Genomic DNA, 21717 nt, shown 5'->3' with positions numbered 1-21717 from the left:
GCTATAAAGCCTTCCATTTTAGGTTTAAAATCAAGCTACATTAAGTATGTAATCAAAAGATGATAATTAATATATCTTCTATGAAAATGAATTTGGAGTTTACGTCTAATAAGTTCAAAATAAACCAATTTTGTGACCTTTTCACTAAAAAGTCAAAAAATAATCTTATATTGGTTTTATTAACATCATAATATTTCTATCAGGTAAGTAATAATCCTATTAGGTTTTGAAATATACCAAGCTGCCTGTCAAAGAACAACACGGAGCAAAGATGGTCGTGTTAAGATTCCCACAACGGGTAGGAAAGGTTAAAATGATCTCTCCGTACCTTTCACAATAATGTTGTCTGATTCTCTGACACTTACCAAGTGATGAACAAAGAATGTACTCTGCAGCAGATCTTTATCAAAGCAGTCTGATCGAATCTTATTTCTTAGCACCCTCTCAATGTACTTCTTTGCCTGAGTGTTGGTGCTATAGATGATTAGAAGCACCACCAGGTCAAGTGTCTATTGTCAATAAATACACAACAACAGGAAAAGAATTTAACAAATCAATACATTTACTACAATGAATTAGCAGTTTTCAATTTTCCCCATTAAAACACAGAATGGATGACACTCATTTGTTCAACATATCCATGGAAGTGCCACCTACATTTCCACAAATCCCAAAATATTTTTCAGAGAAATCATGTGCTACAACTATTAACCACTGGTATATTTTAAGAAAACATTGGGATACAAGTGAAAATGATATTATTATAGAAAGAACTTTAAATATCTTCACAGTTCTTAAAAAAAGATTAAAAAAAACTTGCCAACTTCAATATACTGTGAGAAAAGTTGGAATGTAAATATCTGTCAAATGAAAAAGGTTAGTAAATACATTATAACAGGCACTTTCAGAATATTATGCAGCTATTAAAAATAAGACTCTCTTCTCCCCTCCTCCTTCCCTTCCACTAAGTTGAACATCGTTCCAGTACCAACAGGTCAATGGTTCAATTCCCAGTCAGGGCACATGTCCAGGTTGTGGGCTTGATCCCTGTTAGGAACTGTATAGGAGGCAGCTAATCAGTTTCTCTTTGATCAATGTTTCTCTCTCTCTCTCAAATCAACAAAAACATATTTTTAAAAAATTCAATCATCTGGCTTCTTTTTTTGTTTTAATATTTTATTGATTTTTCACAGAGAGGAAGGGAGAAAGAGAGCTAGAAACGTCAAGAGAGAAACATCGACCAGCTGCCTCTTGCACACCCCCTACCGGGGATGTGCCTGCAACCAATGTACATGCCCTTGACCGGAATCGAACCTGGGACCTTTCAGTCCGCAGACCGACACACTACCACTGAGCCAAACCGGTTTCGGCTCATCCGGTTTCTTAACAGAAGACATTTCCAGAATTAAAAAGATTCAGTATCATTGCCTTGACAGTGGATGGATTCACTTTGGTCCATATGCAAAGAGAAGTAAAACATGGAATGCTATTATTCTAACAATTCTATTTGGTGGGAGGGAAGACAATCAGACAGGTACAGGGACCTGACTGATGATCCAGGTGATTCTAGTCTTCAGCTCCTCAGCAGTGGGACTTAGCTTCTTTGCAACTCACTATGCTTATTTGGAATGTTAACATTTTTCCTTATGGATATTTTAGGCTTAGTTTATTGCCAGAATAAATGAGCAGGGAAGACCATCTGGCAATTCACCCCCTCGTATCATCTTCCCCAGACAGCTTGTTTTTATTAGAGCAGCTAGAGAAGGCATAGAAGGGATGACTGGAGGGAGCAAGAAAAAAAGCAGGAAAAAAACAATTTCACTAGCCAATTTCACTAATTTTAATAGTTAAAATTCATAGTACATGAACATTACCTTATGTTCAGACTCTGGTGCAACCTGTTCAATAGCCTGGAAAAACAAGGGTCACAGTATATTACAACACAGTATATTACAATTAGAATACTTCTCATTTTATTCAGCATGTCTTGTTCTCTTATTTGAGAACCAAGCAACCACCATCATTTCTTCTTGAATGACTTTTAAGACTTTTATTTAAACTTACCTTTACTTATATATCTATCTATCACTAATTGCCACCCATTTCCTCCTTAATATTTAAAGTTCCAAAGAGCTCACTCACCTTAATCCAGGCTTCAGAAATGGTTTTCTCGTATCTAACAGCTGACTTTATTACGTCAAAAATAAGGAAAACACAGCTCTCATCGCTGTTTCCTTGGTTTCCTGAAGAACTACAAGAAGGAAAAAGGGAATAAAATCATTCTTCCACTTAACAGAGAGGAACCTGGTTCCTATATACTAGCCATGTAGCCGGGAACAAATCATAACTTCATGTTTAAATGGCTAATAAACTTATAAAGCAGTCTATCTGGGATTGATGTGAATACCCCCCCCCCCCACACACACACACACACACACACTAGAGGCCCAGTGCATAAGGTTTGTGCACTCAGGGTGCAGGGACGGGGAGTCCCTCAGCCAGACCTGTGCCCGCTTACATTCTGGGAGCCCTCGGGGAGACGTTTGATATCCTTAGCACTGCCATAGAGGCAGGAGAGGGTCCTGCCACTGCTTCTGTCCTAGCCAGCCGTGAGCATGGCTTCTGGCTGAGCAGCACTGACCACCAGGGGGAAGCTCCTGCATTAAGTGTCTGCCCCCTGGTGGTCAATGCACATCATAGCAACTGGTCATTCTGCCGTTCAATTGATTTGCATAGTAGCCTTTTATTATATAAAAGAATAGGACTTGAAAAACTGTACAGTATTCCATGAGTATAATATTACTGCCATTCTTTATAGTTGTAAATATTAAGATCTACTATCCTGGCTTCAGGAAAAATGCCAGAAAACTCCCCTTGCTTATGTGAGAAAAAGGTGGTAATAGTCGATGAGCTTATACCGTGTTTGGCCTTTACTTTTCATCGTGATTTCGGGAACCAGAAACAGTGACGGTAAAATACAATGCTGCAGATCCAATCTCTCCCGAAGCTCAGAAATTACCTACGGAAAATAAGTATTATCTATGTGTTCTGTTCGTGTATAGCAGACAGGCACAGTCCACTCTCTCAAAGGAACTGTAACAATGTCCTGAAAGATTGAGGAAATAAGATTATTAAATATTAAACAAGGCATTTTGAAAAAGTATTGATGAAATTAGCTAATACAAGTATAGTATGTCATACCCTTCAGAATCCCAGAATTTGAAGGTATTATACTAAAATAGCAAATATATCCTGTAGCAGCTTATATAAGCAATAAATCTGGTCAATAGCTCCCCTGCATACCATCTGGATTCATGAGCTTTATAAATTAATTAGTTTGGACAGAAAAGAGCAATTAGAATCTATTCATTTAAATAATTTATCTTCATCTAAGTTAGTCACATATACATATTAGAGGCCCGGTGCACGAAACTCATGCACGGGAGAAGAGGTGTCCCTCAGCCCAGCCTGTACCCTCTCCAATCTGGGACCCCTCAAGGGATTTCCGACTGCCCATTTAGGTCCAATCCCAGTGGACATCCCTCTCACAAACAGCTGCTGGCTCCCTCTCACAATCAGACATTGCTCTCACAATCCAGGACTGCTGGCTCCCAACTGCTTGCCTGCCGGCCTTCTTGATTGCCCCTAACCACGTCTGCCTGCCAGCCTGATCAGCCCCTAACACTCTGATTGATACCTAACTGCTCCCCTGCCAGCCTGTTTGCCCCTAACTGCTCACCCCTGCAGCCTGGTCCCCCCCAACTGCCCTTCTGTGCAGTCTTGATTGCCCCCAACTACCCTCACTTGCAAGCCTGGTCTCTCCCAACTGCCCTCCCCTGCTGGCCATCTTGTGTCCACATGAGGGCAGCCGTCTTTGACCACATGGGGGCAGCCATCTTGTGTGTTGAAGTGATGGTCAATTTGCATATTATTCTTTTATTAAATAGGATAGAGGCCTGGTGCACAGGTGTGGGGGTGGGAGCCAGCTGGTTTGCCCTGAAGGGTGTCCCAGATCAGAGTGGGGGTTCCCTTAGGGCGTGGGGCGGCCTGGGCGAGGGGCCTGTGGTGGTGTGTAGGCCAGCCATGCCACCCCTCGACCCAAGTGGAGGCTCTGGTCTCTGCTATAATTGAAACTTTGTAACCTTGAAAGGAGCCAAGCCTCCTGCTTGCTTTGTGGCCACAGCCATTTCTGTTGGGATTTATTTATCTTCTATGATTGAAACTTTGAAGTGGAGGCCAAGGCAGGCCAGTGCTGCAGGAGCTTGACTTCCTCCAACACCACGGGCAAGCCAAGCCTCCTGCTCTCTCCAGCTCCATCATGGCTGCCACCATTTATGTTAGGATTTATCTATCTATAATTGAAACTTTGTAGCCTTGAGTGGAGGCCTGGGCTCCCAGGGTGTGCAGAAAACTTTGCTTCCTCCATTTCTGGGGAAACTCAAGCCTCCTGCTCGCTCTGTGGCTACAGCCATCTTGGTTGGGTTAATTTGCATACTTGCTCCTGATTGGCTGGTGGGTGAAGCTTGTGGGTATAGTAGAGCAGCATTTTTCAACCGCTGTTCCGCGGCACACTAGTGATGTTGCCTGGTGTGCCGTAGGTGCAGACAAGAATTTTATAATTTTTCACTATTTTGTTTACTTAATATTTCATAATAAAGTAATTATAAAATACTTTCTTTGTGTTTATTTGATTCCTATTCAAGAGAATTACTTTATATATAGTCAATATAGGCACAGAGTTAAATTTTTTAACATTTTCTAATGGTGGTGTGCCTCGTGATTTTTTTCATGAAACAAGTGTGCCTTTGCCCAAAAAAGGTTGAAAAACACTGTAGTAGAGGTATAATCAATTTGCATATTACTTTTTTTATTAGATAGGATTTACATATACATATATATACTGTATATCTTTATACACACACAAGTGTGTGTGCGTGTGTATTTTGTTTTTTTGTGTGTTTTTAATATATTTTATTGATTTTTACAGAGAGGAAGGGAGAGAGATAGAGAGCTAGAAACGTCGATGAGAGAGAAACATCGACCAGCTGCCTCCTGCACACCTCCTACCGGGGATGTGCCCACAACCAATGTACATGCCCTTGACCGGAATCGAACCCGGGACCCTTCAGTCCGCAGACCGACACTCTACCACTGAGCCAAACCGGCTTCGGCAAGAGTGTGTATATTTTTTAATTGATTTCAGAGAGAAAGAGAAAGAGAGAAACATCAATGAGAGAGAATCCCTGATCGGCTATCTCCTACATGCTCCCTACTGGGAAACAAGCCAAAAACATGGGCACGTGCCCTGACTAGGAATCGACACTCAACCACTGACCCATGCCGGTTGGATTAAGTTAGTCTTTTTTATTGCTGAATTTCACAATAACACCACTGCACTTCTCTGTACTCTCTAGGGTCTAGCACCCTACTAATGTTTGTTGGGAAATAATAGTTTACCTCAAGTGCATCCATGGCTGTTGTGGAATGAAGAATGAACTTGATTATCACAGGTAAGTCCTCCATTGTGACAGATGACAGCTTACGCATTACCAATTGGCGGACCTAAACATAAAAAACATGAAAACATTAAACATTTCAGATTAATACTTCAACCTAATACTAACTTGGTAGGTAAAATTAGAAAAATCCCTTCTCTCACTCAATTTTCTCACATGTAATTCAGGAACAAAAACAACTTTACTTTATTCCAAATTACAAGCTTTCAATAGTTAACACCACAGTTCCTTGTGATAAATGTGTGCTATCATGTTATATTTTGGAGCCTGAATTTTCCACTGGCTAGAGGAAAGTATAAAAAAATTGTTATTTCTATAGAGAGTTTATAAATATTCAAGAAACATAGATTACCACTAACACTTAGTGCTTAAAACATAGCAGTGAACCTGTCATAGTATGACACATGAAATTCATTAAAAAGAACAAAAGAGATCAAATGTCATTCAATATTGTTTCAAAAGGAAATTTTCATTACGTACAATTGCTCCCAGGCAATGACTGACTGACACTGGCTGTGGAAGGTGAGAGTGTTGGCTCTGCTCTGGAGAGCAGAATCTTCCCTACCTTAGACAGGAGCTGTGGGTCAAGTCGAAGGCTGGAAAGGACATCCAGGATGGGGACAGTAAGTGAAGTATTCTCTGTTAGAAGGTCACTGTGAATGGTGAATAAAAAAAAGTTGTGCACCTTTTAACAGAGCTGGGCAGATAACTTGGGGAAAATCACTCAAGACTATGGGAAGAAAGAATATATTTACTTCCCATTAAATTTGTTCATAGTATGTTCCATTTAAAATTGTACTGGCCCTAACTAGTTTGGCTCAGTGGATAGAGCATTGACCTGTGGACAAAAGGGTCCCAGGTTCAATTCCTGGGACCCTTTTGTACATGCCCGCAACCAAGGGCATGTACCTTGGTTGCGGGCACATCCCCAGGAGGGGTGTGCAGGAGGCAGCTGATCGATGTTTCTAACTCTCTGTCCCTCTCCCTTCCTCTCTGTAAAAATAATAAAATATATTTTAAAAATTGATCTGATTTAAAAAATATGTGTTTGTTATAAAAAATTCAAACAGAGTATAAATAAGATATCCTCCCTCAGTATCCCCACTACCCAAAACAAAGGAAACCCACTACTGTGTTTGGTACATATTTTTCCTGAGAAAAGGAAAAAGAAAACCTACAATTATAATGGCATGTGATGAACATGATAGATATATGTGCAGGGTGCTACAGGAAGAAAGGGTAGAGAAGGACAGTGATAGATTCTAAGAGAAGGCTACCCAAAAGAACCAGTGGAATTAAGCAGACAAAGTGGCTGTACAGTGCTATAGTCAGAGGGAACATCCTGCCCCAAAGCACAAAGAAAAGAAATCTTTGAGCATTTTGGAGGTAGCTTTGCAGACAGCTGGAGAAAAGGAAGTATTACAAACCAGATTTTTTTAAAAGCTACTACTTCCAGGATAAGTGAAGTTGCATTAAAACAGAAACAGTAGTCCTAGCTCATTTAGCTCAGTGGATAGAGCATTGGCCTGTGGACTGAAGGGTACTGGGTTTAGTTCTTGTCAAGGGCACATGCCCAGTTTACAGGCTCCAATCCCAATGGGGGTTATGCAAAAGGCAGCCAATCAATGATTCTCTCTAATCATTATGTTTCTCTCTCTTTCTCTCTCCCCCCCCTTACCTCTCTGAAAAAAAAAAAAAAAAAAAAAAAAAAAAAAAAAAATATATATATATATATATATATATATATATATATATATATATATTTTTTTTTTTTTTTAAATACCCAAACTAGGAATACTATTACCTAGAGATACTGTTCTCCGCTTAATCACTGCCCTAGCACAATTACTATTTTTCACATATGTGATAGTAAGTAGTGAGTTTTGGCAATCGATCTGATGCAGCAATGTGCATTAGAATGAATCAATTAGGAACCAAAGAATGTAGATGTTTAATAAGCTCCACAAATGATTTGGATATGTACTCAAGACTGAGGACTCCTGGGGTGGAAGAAATGCTAAGGAAACAAAGGGAACATGTTAAAATCCCCATAGACAAAATTTATATAATTAATCTTAAGCCAGATTGCATATTCACAGCAGATAGACCTTTAAAAGAAAGTAGATAGGTCTACTAAATATATACTATTAGGAAAAAAAAAGTCAAATCCCACATCCTACTTATTGTAGGCAGGTATCATCCTCTTTTACATAAAAAGAACACATTACTATTACTGTTTCACAATGAAGTGATAAGACTCCCAGAGTGGAGCTTTGCTTAAAATGGCAACAAGGTGTTTACCCACCTGAGTTCTTTCCCCACATCAGCATGCTGAGAATCCCCTAGGATCTCAGGTAAGCTGGTGATAAAGTCATGCTGAAGGTACACTGGAGCAATACTGATCAGCTGCATGATCTTGGTGGTGAGATCCTACAGTGGAGGATACTATTAGAACTGGAGCATAGGAATAGAGAAAAACTTCCTACCCATGAAATGTAGAGCTGGAATTATTTTGTGCCAACTACACATACATTCAAGCTCGAAGCTAAAATTCAGAGATCAATGACCCAGAAATTTTTTTTTTTTAAATATATTTTATTGATTTTTTAAAGAGAGGAAGGGAAAGGAACAAAGAGCTAGAAACATCGATGAGAGAGAAACATCGACCAGCTGCCTCTTGCACAACCCCTACTGGGGATGTGCCTGCAACCAAGGTTGTTAGGTTGTTATGGCCAAGAGGTGCTCCATGCACCTGCTAGTAACAGATCTTTGGCTGTGAAGTCTCTTTGCCTTTTATTACTATGATTTCATTTAATCTTCACAACTATATAGAGATTTTGCAACAATTCCCATTTTAAAAGTGTTGCTCGATGATGCATAATAAATGACAGACCCCAAATTCTAGCCCAGGTGAGACTCCCAAAGCCATGTTCTTCCAAGTAAAGATTAAGCCTTGGAATATATGACAAAAATTAATGGAATGATTTTTTAAAACTTTGAAAAGAAATGAGCCTTAAGCTCTAGGCTCAAAATAAATTCAACTTCTGGATGAAAAAGTTGAAGAAAAAAAAAAAATAACAAAAACAAAAAAAACAGCCAAAATCTGTTTGGTTCAGTGGATAGAGTGTTGGCCTGCGGACTGAAAGGTTCCAGGTTTGATTCCAGTCAAGGGCATGTACCTTGGTTGCGGGCACATCCCCAGTAGGGATGTGCAAGAGGCAGCTGATCAATGATTTTCTCTCATCGATGTTTCTAACTCTCTATCCCTCTCTCTTCCTCTGTAAAAAATCAATAATTAAAAAACAAAACAAAACAAAACAGACACAGACAACAGTATGGTGATTATTAGAGGAAAAGGGGGTTTGGGGGGTTAAAGAGGATATAGATGGATAAATGGTGATGGAAGGAGACTCAATTTAGAGTGACAAACACACAATACAATATAGACGATGATGTATAATAGAATTATACACCTGAAACCTATATAATTTTATTAACCCCTAGAGGCCCAGTGCATGGATTTGTGCACCAATGGGGTCCCCTCGGGGGATGTTGGATTGCTGGTTTCAGCCCAATACCCGCAGGCCAGGCTGAGAGACCCCACCAGCGCATGAATCTGTGCACCAGACTGGTTCTAGTATACATGGTTATTCTCTTCCCACCCTCTCCCCTGAGATTCATCAGTCTGTTCCATGTTTCCATGCCTGTGATAGAGCACCTGATCCCTGATGGTCAGTGCATGTTATAGCTACCGGTCAAAAGGTCAAATGGTTGCTTAGGCTTCGATATAGTCACCCCAATAAATTCAATACAAAGTTTTTTAAAAAGTATTAACATATTAATTCAAATTTATTTGATCAATTATTAATGATATTAAACACTTATATTAACTTTCTTGGTAATAACTTTTTATAATCCTAGCCTAGTTTTCAACTTACCATTTTTAGATTTTTTTCCTTTTTTTTCAGAATCAGTCAAATCTTGGTTAATTTGCATACTCGCTGATTGAGTTGTCAGCGTGGCTTGTGGGTATAGCGGAGTGATGGTTAATTTACATACTACTCTTTTATTAGGTAGTATATTTCTCTCTCCCTTTTTTTTTCTTCCTCTGAAAATCAATTTTTTAAACATTATGTGGTGCCAAAACCGGTTTGGCTCAGTGGATAGAGCATCAGCCTGCAGACTGAAGGGTCCTGGGTTCGATTCTGGTCAAGGGCATGTACCTTGGTTGCGGGCACATCCTCAGTGGGGGGTGTGCAAGAGGCAGCTGGTCGATGTTTCTCTCTAGACGTTTCTAACTCTCTATCCCTCTCAATTCCTTTCTGTGTAAATATATATATATATATATATATATATATATATATATAAAAAGATGAAAACGTGGAAAAAAAATTATGTGGTGTAGCTGGTTGTTTCCCTCTCATCAATGTTTCCATATCTCTAAAATCAACAAAAAACTTTTTTTTTTTTTAAAAAAAGCAAAACTGCAGATAAGTGGAGACAACTGTACGTATGTATGTAATCAAATTAAAACATTTGCAGTGAGTACAATGGTTTGGGATCCTATCACTTTTGAGAATTAAAACACAGAAATTTATGTACTTTGAAATTTCAAATATTTTTCTTTCCAAATATTTAATTTAATAAATGATACCTAGCTATCATTATAAAGTAAATGTCTTTCTTTCTTTCTGAAAATGTAAAGGGTGAACTACCAAAAAAATCTCAAAGCTGAGAAAAGTTAATAGATGAATTTAAAAATGTAAATTTTTCTGTTTAGAAAAGGAAGAAAAGAAAACACTGCAAATTCTAAAAGTTTCGTTAAGAAAGGAAAACACACTCTCTAAATCTAAGTCCAAAAGCCTACCTTGCCATCCACAACTCTGTCAAGCCATTTCAGTTGATTGATGATGAGTCGAGGCATGTTGATTCCATCACTGTTTGTGCTGAAATATTAGGATAAGAAGACAAGGAACTTAGCCTTTCTGATTTATACAACAGTGAACATTTCATCCATTCAATTAACATCTACTGAACACTTACCATGCTTTGTGCATTGTGCCAGACACACACATGATACAAACAAAGCATGACATATGCTTATATACTTTGAGAAAGATGTCAGGAAGAGGCACTAATCACGTTAATCATGGCTATATCTGGGAAGGCTTACAGAGACAGAAAAAAAGGGCTAGGGGTTATCTTTCTCTCTTGTTTTTAAAAAATATATATTTATGTATCATTGATTTTAGAGAGAAGGGAGAGACACAGAAACATCAATGATGAGGGAGACTCAATGATTGGCTGGTTCCTGCATGCCCCCTACTGGGGATTGAACTGAAACCCAGGGTGGGGCATATAGGAGGCAGCCAATCAATGATTCTTTCTCATCACTGATGCTTCTATCTCTCCTCTCCTCTCAGAAATCAATATATATAACTTTAAAAAGATAAAGTTGAAACTCTTAGCATGGGATTTGAGACCATTCATAATCTGGTCCTGTCCTATGTCTTCTAAGCTCACTTCCCACCACCTCTCAACACACATCCTATTTGCCAAACATGTTCATCTACTAGTCATATCCAGGCACACCATGGACTTGGGTGCCAACCTGCTTCTGTTCAAACTGCCCTGTGCCTATATGCACTTTCTTCCTTTCCTTTATCAAATATTCCCCATCTTTCAAGAATCACTCAAAAGTTATCTCCTCTTTGAAAACTTTTCCAGCTTCCGAGGTCAAATTAAATATTCCTATTCTGGTGTATCTTTACTACAGAATTCATCATGTATTTTTAATGACTAAAAGTCTTTCAATCATCAAAGTCAAGGACTGACTTTTGTACCCACAGACCAAAAATAGAGCCTATCACAAATCATAAAAAAGTATTTGCTGCTGAAACTGGTTTGGCTCAGTGGATAGAGCGTCGGCCTGCGGACTGAAAGGTCCCGGGTTTGATTCCAGTCAAGGGCATGTACCTTGGTTGCGGGTACATCCCTAGTAGGGGGTGTGCAAGAGGCAGCTGATGGATGATTCTCCCTCATCGATGTTTCTAACTCTCTATCCCCCTCTCTTCCTCGCTGTAAAAAAAAATAGAAAAAAAAAGAAAGAAAAAAAAGGTGGGTCAAATTAGATTGTTTAAGTATTGAAAACCATCCTATATAATCAAAGGATAATATGCAAATAGACAAAACGGCAGAACAACCAAACAACAAATCAAAGTGTAAGATGCTAATGATATGCTAAGGCTGCTGAACTGCTTGCTATGATGTGCACTGACCACCAGGGAATAGATGCTCTGACTGGTATGTTAGCTTACTGCTGGGGCCCAGCCCCTTGGGACTGAGCGAGATGGGCTGGACATGCCCTGGAGCCCTCCTGTGGTCCCTCCCTGGCCGACTGGGCACTAGTGGGGTCCCTCAGCCTGGCCTGAACCCTCTCGCAATCCAGGACCCCTTGGAAGATGTTGGAGAGCTGGTTTCAGCCTGATCCTGCAGGCTATACCCCTGGGGAGGGTGCCAGACGCAGGGCTCTTGGCTGGTGAGCACTGCTGTGGCAACGCAAACCTATCCCTATCAGTACTGATTGGGCAAGAGCCCACAGCAGGCATAGTGGAGCCAGGATGAGCAGAGCAGCAGGTAGGAGCTGCAGGCAGCATTGTACTGGTTTCAGCCCGAGCCCTGCACGCCACCCAGAGGGACCCCACCCATGCATGAATTCATGCACCAGGCCTCTAGTTTATGGATGAAAAATGTTAGCTGTTACTATTTCCCCAAAAACAATAGTCCCTGGCTTCCTCCAAAGCTACTTACTATATCTAAAGTTTTGGACCACCTTCGGGTCATTTTCTAAACAGCATTCTCAGTCTTTGTTTACTACTGTCAAATTCAACTGCTGAAAAAGACTTAAAACATAAAGCATCTAGTGTGAACCATCCAGGCAAAGCATAAATTTTTTAATGTGAGCGTTCAAGCTTATTATTATACTAGAGGTCTGGTGCACGAAATTTGTGCACTCAGGGGTGGCATCCCTCAGCCTGGCCTGTGCCCTCTTACAGTCTGGGAGCCCTCAAGGGATATCCAACTGATGGCTTAGGCCTCCTCCCCATGGTCTACTGGTTGTTATGCCGTTCAGCCGATATGCATATTAGCCTTTTATTATATATGATATAAATCCCTGAAAAAACACATATGAAGGAGAAAATAAAAACGACATATAATCCTGTCATCCCAGAGATGCCCACTATTGATATGCTTATGTATTATGTATCTATGATTGTGTACATATGGATGTATCCAAGAAAAAAATAAATAAAATAAAATAAAATAAATCTCTGGCTGGTGTGGCTCAGTTGGTTGAACATTGTCCCATGTATTGAAATGTTGCAGGATCAATTACCTGTCAGGATACATGCCCAGATTTCTGGTTCAATCCCCAGTGGGGGTGGGGGTGGAAGGCAACCTATTGATGATTCTCTCTCTCCCTCTCTCTAAAATCAGTAGACATATTTTTTTTAAAAAAATACTAAGCTGAACTACAAATACTGATTTGTAATGCACAGTATTAAATAGTCCTCTGTAATTTTTAAAAAATACATTTTATTGGTTTTTTTACAGAGAGGAAGGGAGAGGGATAGAGAGTTAGAAACATCAATAAGAGAGAAACACCAGCACACCCCTTACTAGGAATGTGCCCACAACCAAGGTACACGCCCTTGACTAGAATCGAACGTGGGAACCTTCAGTCTACAGGCTGATGCTCTATCCACTGAGCAAAACCGATCAGGACCTCTTTATGATTTTTAAATGTCCACATGATATTCTGCTGTGTGGATGTACCTAATTTACTTAACAATCTCTGAACATCTCAGTTATTTACAACTCTCATTACTTTAAACAGTAAACCTTATTACTACTTTCATACATTTTAAGGTAAATTAGAAGACATTTTAGAGCATGAAAGGGTGTACAAAATACAAGGTGTTTTTTTTTTTTCTGTTGTTGTTTTATTTTAATATATTTTAGTGATTTTTTACAGAGTGGAAGAGAGGGACAGAGTTAGAAACATCAATGAGAAAGAATCATCAGCCGAGACCTGTTTGGCTCAATGGATAGAGCGTTGGCTTGGGGACTGGAGGGACCCGGGTTCGATTCCAGTCAAGGGCATGTACCTTGGTTGCGAGCATATCCCCAGTAGGGGGTGTGCAAGAGGCAGCTGATCAATGACTCTCTCATCGATGTTTCTAGCTTTCTGTCTCACTCCTTTCCTCTCTGTACAAAATCAATAAAATATATTTTAAAAAAAAAAGAATGAATCATCGATTAGCTGCCTCCCGCACAACCCCCACTGGGGATGTGCCCGCAACCAAGGTACATGCCCTTGACCTGAATCAAACCTGGAACCTTTCAGTCCGCAGGCTGATGCTCTATCCACTGAGCCAAATCGGTTTCGGCATGGTTTTTTAAAAATACATATTTTATTGATTTTTTTACAGAGAGGGAGAGAGAGGGATAGAGCTAGAAACATCGACCAGCTGCCTCTTGTACTTCCTCTACCGGGGATGTGCCCGCAACCAAGGTACATGCCCTTGACTGGAATTGAACCTGGGACCCTTGAGTCTGCAGACCATTGCTCTATCCACTGAGCCAAACCGGTTTTCGGCCAAATTATAAGGTTTTGATACATACGTATAGTCTACTATCCTTCAGAACAACTGAACCAATTTATGTTCATCAGCAATGTATGAGCATGCCTCTGTATTACACTCAATAGGGAAGATCCTTTGCAAATGGAAAAAGTGTATTTACTGTTTTGTGTCTTTCATTATTAAAGAAATTGAACATTTTGTGCAAGTTCTGATGCTCTTGTGTATCTTCTTTGTGAACTGTCTATTTATGCCCTTATCGACTTTTCTATTAGGATGCTCATTTTTCTATGTAAAAAAAACACAAACCTTGAAATGTACATTATAAAATTGAAAAGATAAAGAACAGTATTCAGGCCAAAACCGGTTTGGCTCAGTGGATAGAGTGTCGATCTGCGGACTGAAAGGTCCCAGGTTCGTTTCCGGATAAGGGCATGTACATTGGTTGCGGGCACATCCCTGGCTGGGGGTGTGCAGGAGACAACTCGTCGATGTTTCTCTCTCATCAATGTTTCTAGCTCTCTATCCCTCTTCCTTCCTCTCTGTGGAAAATCAATAAAATATATTTTTAAAAAAAGAGAAAAAAAGAACAGTATTCAGGAAATATCTGACTAAAGCCAATTGGCTCCCTTTTTGGAGATAACTACTATTACTATTTTATAGTGTATTTTTCTGGGCCTATTAATCAAATAAATAGGTGGAAATTTCACTGATTGCGAGGACATGTTTTTATTGACTCTAGAGAGTCAATAAGGAAGAAGTAGAGAAACATCAATGTGAGAGAAACATAGATTGGTTGGTTGCCTCTTGTGAATTGAATCAGACAGTTTGATACCCTGACTGGGAATCGAACCTGAGTACCTTTGGTGCACAGGACAATGCTCCAATCACTTTGTGATACCTTCCAGTACTAAGTAGGTGAAATTTCAAAGAAAAACAACCCAATAGATCTTAGTAGTTATTTAAGAATATGGCATCATGATAAGTATAACCTTCTGCCGAATCCAGTTTGGCTCAATGGATAGAGCTTCGGCTTGGGGACTGAAAGGTCCCGGGTTCGATTCCGGTCAAGGGCATGTACCTTGGTTGCAAGCATATCCCCAGTAGGGGGTATGCAAGAGACAACTGATTGATGACTCTCTCTCATTGATGTTTCTAACTCTCTCTCTCCCTTCCTCTCTGTACAAAATCAATAAAATATATTGAAAAAATATATATTTATGACCTTCAAAGAAATCCATGATATTTCAGATTAATCTTTTCAGAAACTTAAGTATACAAGGGTAATTTAAAGATTCCAGAATAATTCCACTTACCGTTCAAAAAGAAATTCTGGTAACTTTTCAAATAAGGTTTTAATAATGGCAGGCTGAAAAAAAAGTCATAGGGAGTTAGGGAATGGCCTCAAAATACACAACAGAAACATATAATCCTATATAATAAAGAGTAATATGCAAATTAACCATCATTCCAACACACAGATGGCCATCTCCATGTGGACAAAGATGGCCGCCACAAGGAGGGCAGTTGGGGGGGACCAGGCCAGCAGGGGAGGGCAGTTTGGGGCAACCACGGATGCAGAGGTGGGTATTTGGGAGTGAACAGGCGTGTAGGGGAGGATAGTTGTGGTAACCATGCAAGCAGGGAAGGGCAGTTAGGGGTGACCAGGTCTGCAGGGGAGGGAAGTTGGGGGGGGACCAGGCCTGCAGGGGAGGACAGTTGGGGGCAAACAGGCTGGCAGGGGCAACCAGGCTGGCAAGGGAGGGCAGTTAGGGGGGACCAGGCTGGCAATGGAGGGCAGTTAGGGGTGGCTGGGCCAGCAAGGGAGGGCAGTTGGGGGCAACCAGGCTGGCAAAGGAGGGAAGTCAGGGGTGACCAAGCCAGCAGGGAGTTCATCACCTAAAAGCCAGCATTACAAGAAATGCTAAAGGGATTGCTATAAGGGATTGTTTAGAAGAAACAGAGAGAGAAACCTAGCCATACAGAATTAAAATGGCTATAAGTAAGTACCTCTCAATAATCCTAAATTTAAATGGATTAAATGTTCCAATCAAAAGGTACAGGGTAGCTGAATGGATATAAAAACATGACCCAACTATACAAGAGACCCACCTCAAAACAAAAGACGCACACAGGATGAAAGTGAAGGAATGGAAATTTTTTTCCCCATGGAAATGGAAAAAAAAAAAAAAAGCTGGAATAGCAATACTCATATCTGACAAAATACTTTAAAAGCATCATGCTAAGCAATATAAGCAAGTGGGAGAAATATAAATATTATATGATCTCACGCATTTGTGGAATATAATGAACATAAACTGATGAACAAAAATAGAGCGGGGGGGGGGGGGTATTCTAGAATAAATAGAAATAATCCTGCTACTTGCAGATTTTTAATATTTCCTACAACTTTTGTGATGTCATACTGTGTTAGTATAGTTTTGGTAATGTTAATATACTTAAAATCCTTTTATTCTTGAAATATTAATGCTTACTGCATATAATACTCTTCTAGTAAGATCATTTTTCTTGCAAAAATAAGAGTCCACATGATGAAAAAAGTAAAAAATAAATAAATTTTGAAAAAATAAAGGAGAGGGCAAAAGTAATTTAATAAGCGAATTAAGAGCTAGATGGGAGATGACTCAGATGTGAACATGGTTGAGATATAGAAGGGTACGCAGGGCACACCGGATGAAACTTTTCCAAATAGAAAACAGGCCAAAGGAATAAAGGAGACTTCGAAATGTATTGGGCTAATCAGCTCAGTCCAAAGACAAAGACACTGTCCTATCAGATGCATTTCAGCAACAGGGCTATGGTAAATTGTTGCAAACCCAAACACTCCAGTTAAGCCTACTCTACCCTGTGTGCTCCAACCACTTATGCTTGGGCATACACCACAGATCACATCCAACAAATGTCCACCACGAAAGTGGCACAGTCTCACCTGTAATATGTCAATCCCCAGAAGCAATTTAATGAGGCTCTTAGAGTAAGATGTGCCCATGCTGTAAAAATAAAGAAATTTGTTTTCTATTCTGTTTTCCTTGTTTTAATATGCTTCTTATTCCTTCTCCAAAAAATCGGTTAAATATATAAACTTTACAGAGAAACTAACCTAGTAGATAAGAAATACAGAACATCAGAAGATGGCTCTTAAGCCAGGGAAAAGTAGAGTTGAAATTTTATCAACACAAGTGAGAAACATTCTAGAAAACACTCTGGTTCTTAGTCTCATAACTATAAACTTAACAATTTACAAGTCAGGATAAAACTCCGAGGAAAAGAGAACTATAAATCAAAAGTGAAATTCCAAAAAATTGCATTTTGCACCCCCACCCCCACCAGTTAGTGTAACAGACTAAATTTCAGCACTGTTCCACGCCTCCTCTCCACACCTGGCTTCCTCATTCTGCAGACGTTCACAAGACAAAAGACAGTTTCTGAAAATGTCTTGATCCTCAATGTAAGACTCCAGGCCATTAACAAATTCTTCTATTATCTTAATGGAAAAAAAAAAAAAAAAGATAGTTAAGATTTTCAGTTTAACATTTGTTGTGGGTTAGTTAAAAATCATTTTAGCACATTCAACTTTATGCCAATGCCTTTAAAATTTCAATTCCACAGTACTGCTAGCAAAAGTAAAAGTTCCAGGAAGAAAATACATACTTTGGGATAAGAAGGATGTTTCCTCAGAGTCTGACACAGCTTCCTTTGGAAAACAATTTGATCCACAGCTATGAAAAAAGAACAGCTGGTCACCACAGTCTTTAACCTCTCCTATCATAGTTTACTTTCCTTAAGACCTAAGTTTCTTATCTGATGAATGAATAGTTATTTACAACCTAGCCCTGGCCAATGGCTCCGTTGGTTGGAGCATTCTTCCATACACCAAAAGTTTGCAGGCTCGATTTCTGGTCAGGACACATATTTATGTTGTAGGTTAGATCCCCAGTCAAGGTGCATAGGGGAGGCAACTGACCGATGCTTCTGTATCTAAAATCAATCTCTATATATAAAATCCTAAAATGCAAATAGACCTAACAGTGGAACAACCGAACAACCGGGTCGCTATGATGTGTGCTGACCACCAGGGAGTGTGTGCGGAACATGTCAGGCATCGGCAGCGGAGCGCAGAACATGATGGGCATTGGTCGAGGCAGGATGGTGGAACAAGTGAGCGGGGGCGCCAGAGCAGGGTCACTGTCATCAGGGCAAGCCTCTGGTGGTTACTGAAAATTCTTTGCTCTTGCATGCTGCAGTCTTGCTGGATGCTCACACCTGCTGCTGGTGCCCAGCACCAACCCAATTGCTCGGTGCTATAAGCAGATGTGAGAGGTGGCTACCGGCCCTAATTGCCCCTCAGGGCTTCTCCACCTTCCCTGCTCCTGCTCCTGCGGGGTGATCAGAGCTGCAACCACCTCTCACACCTGCTGACGCCAGCCATGTTTGCACCCACTGCTGGTGCCAGCCCCAATTGCTCGGCCCCATCAGCACTTGAGTGGTGACAGTGGGAGTGGGACCGTCGGCACACAGCAGACTGGGGGCTGTGGTGGGAGGGGCTGGGGTGAGGAAGATGGCCCAACACCCACCCCTATGCCCACTGCAGCCTCATGGCCCATAGTTCCTTTCAAGGTGCATGAAATCATGCACTGGCCCCTAGTAAAAACATATGCTCAGGTGAGGATTAAAAAAAAAAAAAAAAAAGATAGCCCGGCTGGCATGGCTCAGTGGCTGAGCATCGACCTACAATATGAACTAGGTGGTCACAGTTCAATTTCCACTCAGGACACATGCCTGGGTTGCAGGCTCGAACCCCAGTACAGGGCAAATAGGAGGCAACCAATCAATGATTCTCTCTCATCATTGATGTTTCTATCTCTCTCCCTCCCTCTCCCATAAAAAAAAAAAAAAAAAAAAAAAAAAAGAGAGAGAAAAAGATATTTATAACCTAATTCAAGGCCAAATCTTCTAAACCCACAATAAAACAAAGGCAGCTTTGACAGAGAATAGCTATTAAGTGTTCTAAAAATGACATGCTGTGACCTTAGCAGGATGAAATAATCTGCCCCCAAAGCAGGCGCTTACATGCTTATATGGATACAACACTGTGCACTTGAGGGGGTCCCTAAGCCCAGCCTGCGCCCTCCTGCAGTCCAGGAGCCCTTGGGGGATGTCCAACTGACTGTCTAATGGCATATTATAATAATTTTTAATAATTGTATAATTTTCTTTTAAAATTATTCTGACACAGATCTAACTATTCTAAGGATATTGATTTTTTTCATAAGAAAACACAAAGCAATACTATTCCATAACAGTTTTCTATAAAAGGGGACAGGGGGTTAGAAGTACTTTACTTAACATGTATTTATCAGGACCAAAGACTATAATAATATTCTCTAAAAAGCAATTTCAATTTTATTTTTGTTTCAAGACAAATGTGCTCCCATTTCTAATCTTCATTCCTTTCTATTTAAAAAAGTCATGATTCACTATACGCAGAGAAAAGAATTATATTAAAATATTACCTAGCTGATTCTGACTCTCTCCTGTTTTAAGAATAATTCCTGATGTCTTAAGAAGCTTTATAAATACACTGTCATTTTCTTCAACTTCATAACAAACATGTGATTTCTTTGCCTTTTTGGATGGTGGTTGCTTCCTGGCATCTGAAAATAGACAAAATTTTCAAGATTGTGGGGAAAAAAATTAAGAATGTGACAAACAATAAAGCAAAGATAAAACTGTAAACCCTACAATAATAACCCTACAAGGAAAGTTGATAGTTCCTGAAGAATTATATTAGAATTGACAGTGTAGTAAAATTTTATTTCTAACAATGGTCCAATAGTGGCTTCCAAACAAACAGAATAATCAATAAATATAATTATTTTCATCTATTAAGCTTTCATTAGAAAAATTCAAAATGTGCCATTTCTAACAATTACCATGGAAATGTTTCCACCCAAATTATAAAGCAGTCAGCATTTCTCAAGCTGATGTTTGCAAATCATTGGTCTAGAACCACTGGAAACCTTATTCAAAGCATATTCGGTCACATCCCACAGCTTATGAAATAAAAATTTGGGGAATGGGGCATGGGAGTCTAAATTTTTAATAAGCTCTCTAGGTAATAATCCTGATGCACACCAAAGTTTGAGAGCCAATTATCTTTATCTAGCTATAGCGGTAGAAGACAGGGGCAGATTCTCCTGCATCGTATCTTTTAAACTGGAGAGAGAGAGAGAGAGAGAGAGAACGAGCCCCCCGCTGTTAGGTTTCTTATTCTCTGAAGGAAGAAACCTCTAGAGCACATGTGTCAAACACAAGGCCCGCGGGCCAAATCCAGCCCGCCAGGCCTTGCAATGTGGCCCTCACCGTGCTGTCATCACTGCACTCCGCTGTCAGTTTATGACATTGTCAGTTTATGACTGTTCAGTAAACCATTCGGCCCGCGATTTAGGCTGGATTTTAGATTTGGCCCCTTCTCTGATTGAGTTCGACACCTCTACTCTAGAGAGAAAAGATACTGGTGCTGACTCTAACAATGTTTGTAAAAAATTTTACTTGAAAACTTCGGGTTAGTAATTTACATCCCTTACACACAGAGCAACATTTAGAAATGCACGACTTGATCTCCCATCACTTCACGTCCTCTCCCAAAGTTTAGCAATCCTGAGTTAGCTTTTATTCTCCAGCAGGAAGACGATGAACAGACACTGTTTGCTGCTCTCTAGTTTTATTTCACAGTAATATTGGCAAATCCCTTCTCAATCCCAACCCAGGAATCCAAACTGTGTCACTAAACAAAGCCTCCCATTGTAAAGAAATGTGAGTGGGCAACTTTGTTTCTCCTTGGCCTCCAGGTTCTGCCCCTCAGCTGTGGGTCCAGACGCCAACAGGGGTGGGGGGGGAGCTGTAACATGGGCCTGGCATGGGAACCGCATGGCACCGCAGATTCTTCAAGGGGAGAGGTCAAAGCAATCATGCGAGTGGGCTGGAATGTGGAGGAGACTGCAGCTGCTCTTTAATCTTGGGTAATATTTTCTTTTGGAAATCAAATTAAAAAGAGAATGTATGTCCAGATTAGCTGCCTGGACTCTTGGTTCACTGGAAAATACGAAAGGTCATGAACCCTTTGTTACTGTTTGTGCAGGTAGCCAGAGTTTGCAGTTAGCCTGGAGTTATTCCACAAGAAGAAATCTGCTGGAAAACAGTTTCACTAAAAAAAAAAAGAGAGATGTTGATAGGAAGCCAGGAAGGCTAGTCAACAACCTTTAGTTGAGATGATATTAGCTGAAGCAGCCTCCACCTTGTTTGTCCCATGTAAGTTTTTGTTATTTCCTGCCTAAGGGGTACTTGTAAGTTTCTGTTTATGTTGCCTAAGATGTTTTCCCCAAAGCCTCAATAAAAGGGGATGGCAGGGCCAGAGCAGTGAGTAGTTCTCCCACCAGAGTTGGGACTACCGCCTGGCCCCCCATAGCGCTAAGTTGAATTTCAAAAAAAAAAAAAAAAAGACCAGACTGGTACCATCCCAAGGCTTTCAACCCATG

General features: G+C 40.2%; 1 protein-coding gene across 2 annotated transcripts in view; it reads right to left on the bottom strand.

Annotated features, from left to right (window-relative positions):
- The window catches only part of FANCD2 (FA complementation group D2), a 73204-nt gene that overhangs the window by 46354 nt on the left and 5133 nt on the right, over positions 1 to 21717 (bottom strand). The window contains exons 3-15 of one of the 2 annotated variants that reach the window (XM_084901888.1): positions 19693 to 19833; positions 17831 to 17898; positions 17560 to 17663; positions 17109 to 17169; positions 15475 to 15527; positions 10384 to 10462; positions 7822 to 7946; positions 6082 to 6169; positions 5458 to 5562; positions 2919 to 3019; positions 2143 to 2251; positions 1875 to 1910; positions 366 to 509 (exon numbers count right to left, since the gene is read on the bottom strand). In XM_084901888.1, the coding sequence (XP_084758014.1) occupies positions 366 to 509; positions 1875 to 1910; positions 2143 to 2251; positions 2919 to 3019; positions 5458 to 5562; positions 6082 to 6169; positions 7822 to 7946; positions 10384 to 10462; positions 15475 to 15527; positions 17109 to 17169; positions 17560 to 17663; positions 17831 to 17898; positions 19693 to 19833 (1214 nt within the window). Of the gene's footprint in view, positions 1 to 365; positions 510 to 1874; positions 1911 to 2142; positions 2252 to 2918; positions 3020 to 5457; positions 5563 to 6081; positions 6170 to 7821; positions 7947 to 10383; positions 10463 to 15474; positions 15528 to 17108; positions 17172 to 17549; positions 17664 to 17830; positions 17899 to 19692; positions 19834 to 21717 lie in introns of both variants that reach the window. The other variant, XM_084901887.1, reaches the window with a different exon arrangement.

This window comes from Pipistrellus hanaki (assembly GCF_964339955.1).
Source record: "Pipistrellus hanaki genome assembly, chromosome: 13".
NCBI lineage: Eukaryota > Metazoa > Chordata > Mammalia > Chiroptera > Vespertilionidae > Pipistrellus > Pipistrellus hanaki.
The sequence above is the reverse complement of the archived record's forward strand: the minus strand, read 5'-3'. Positions and strand labels throughout refer to the sequence as shown.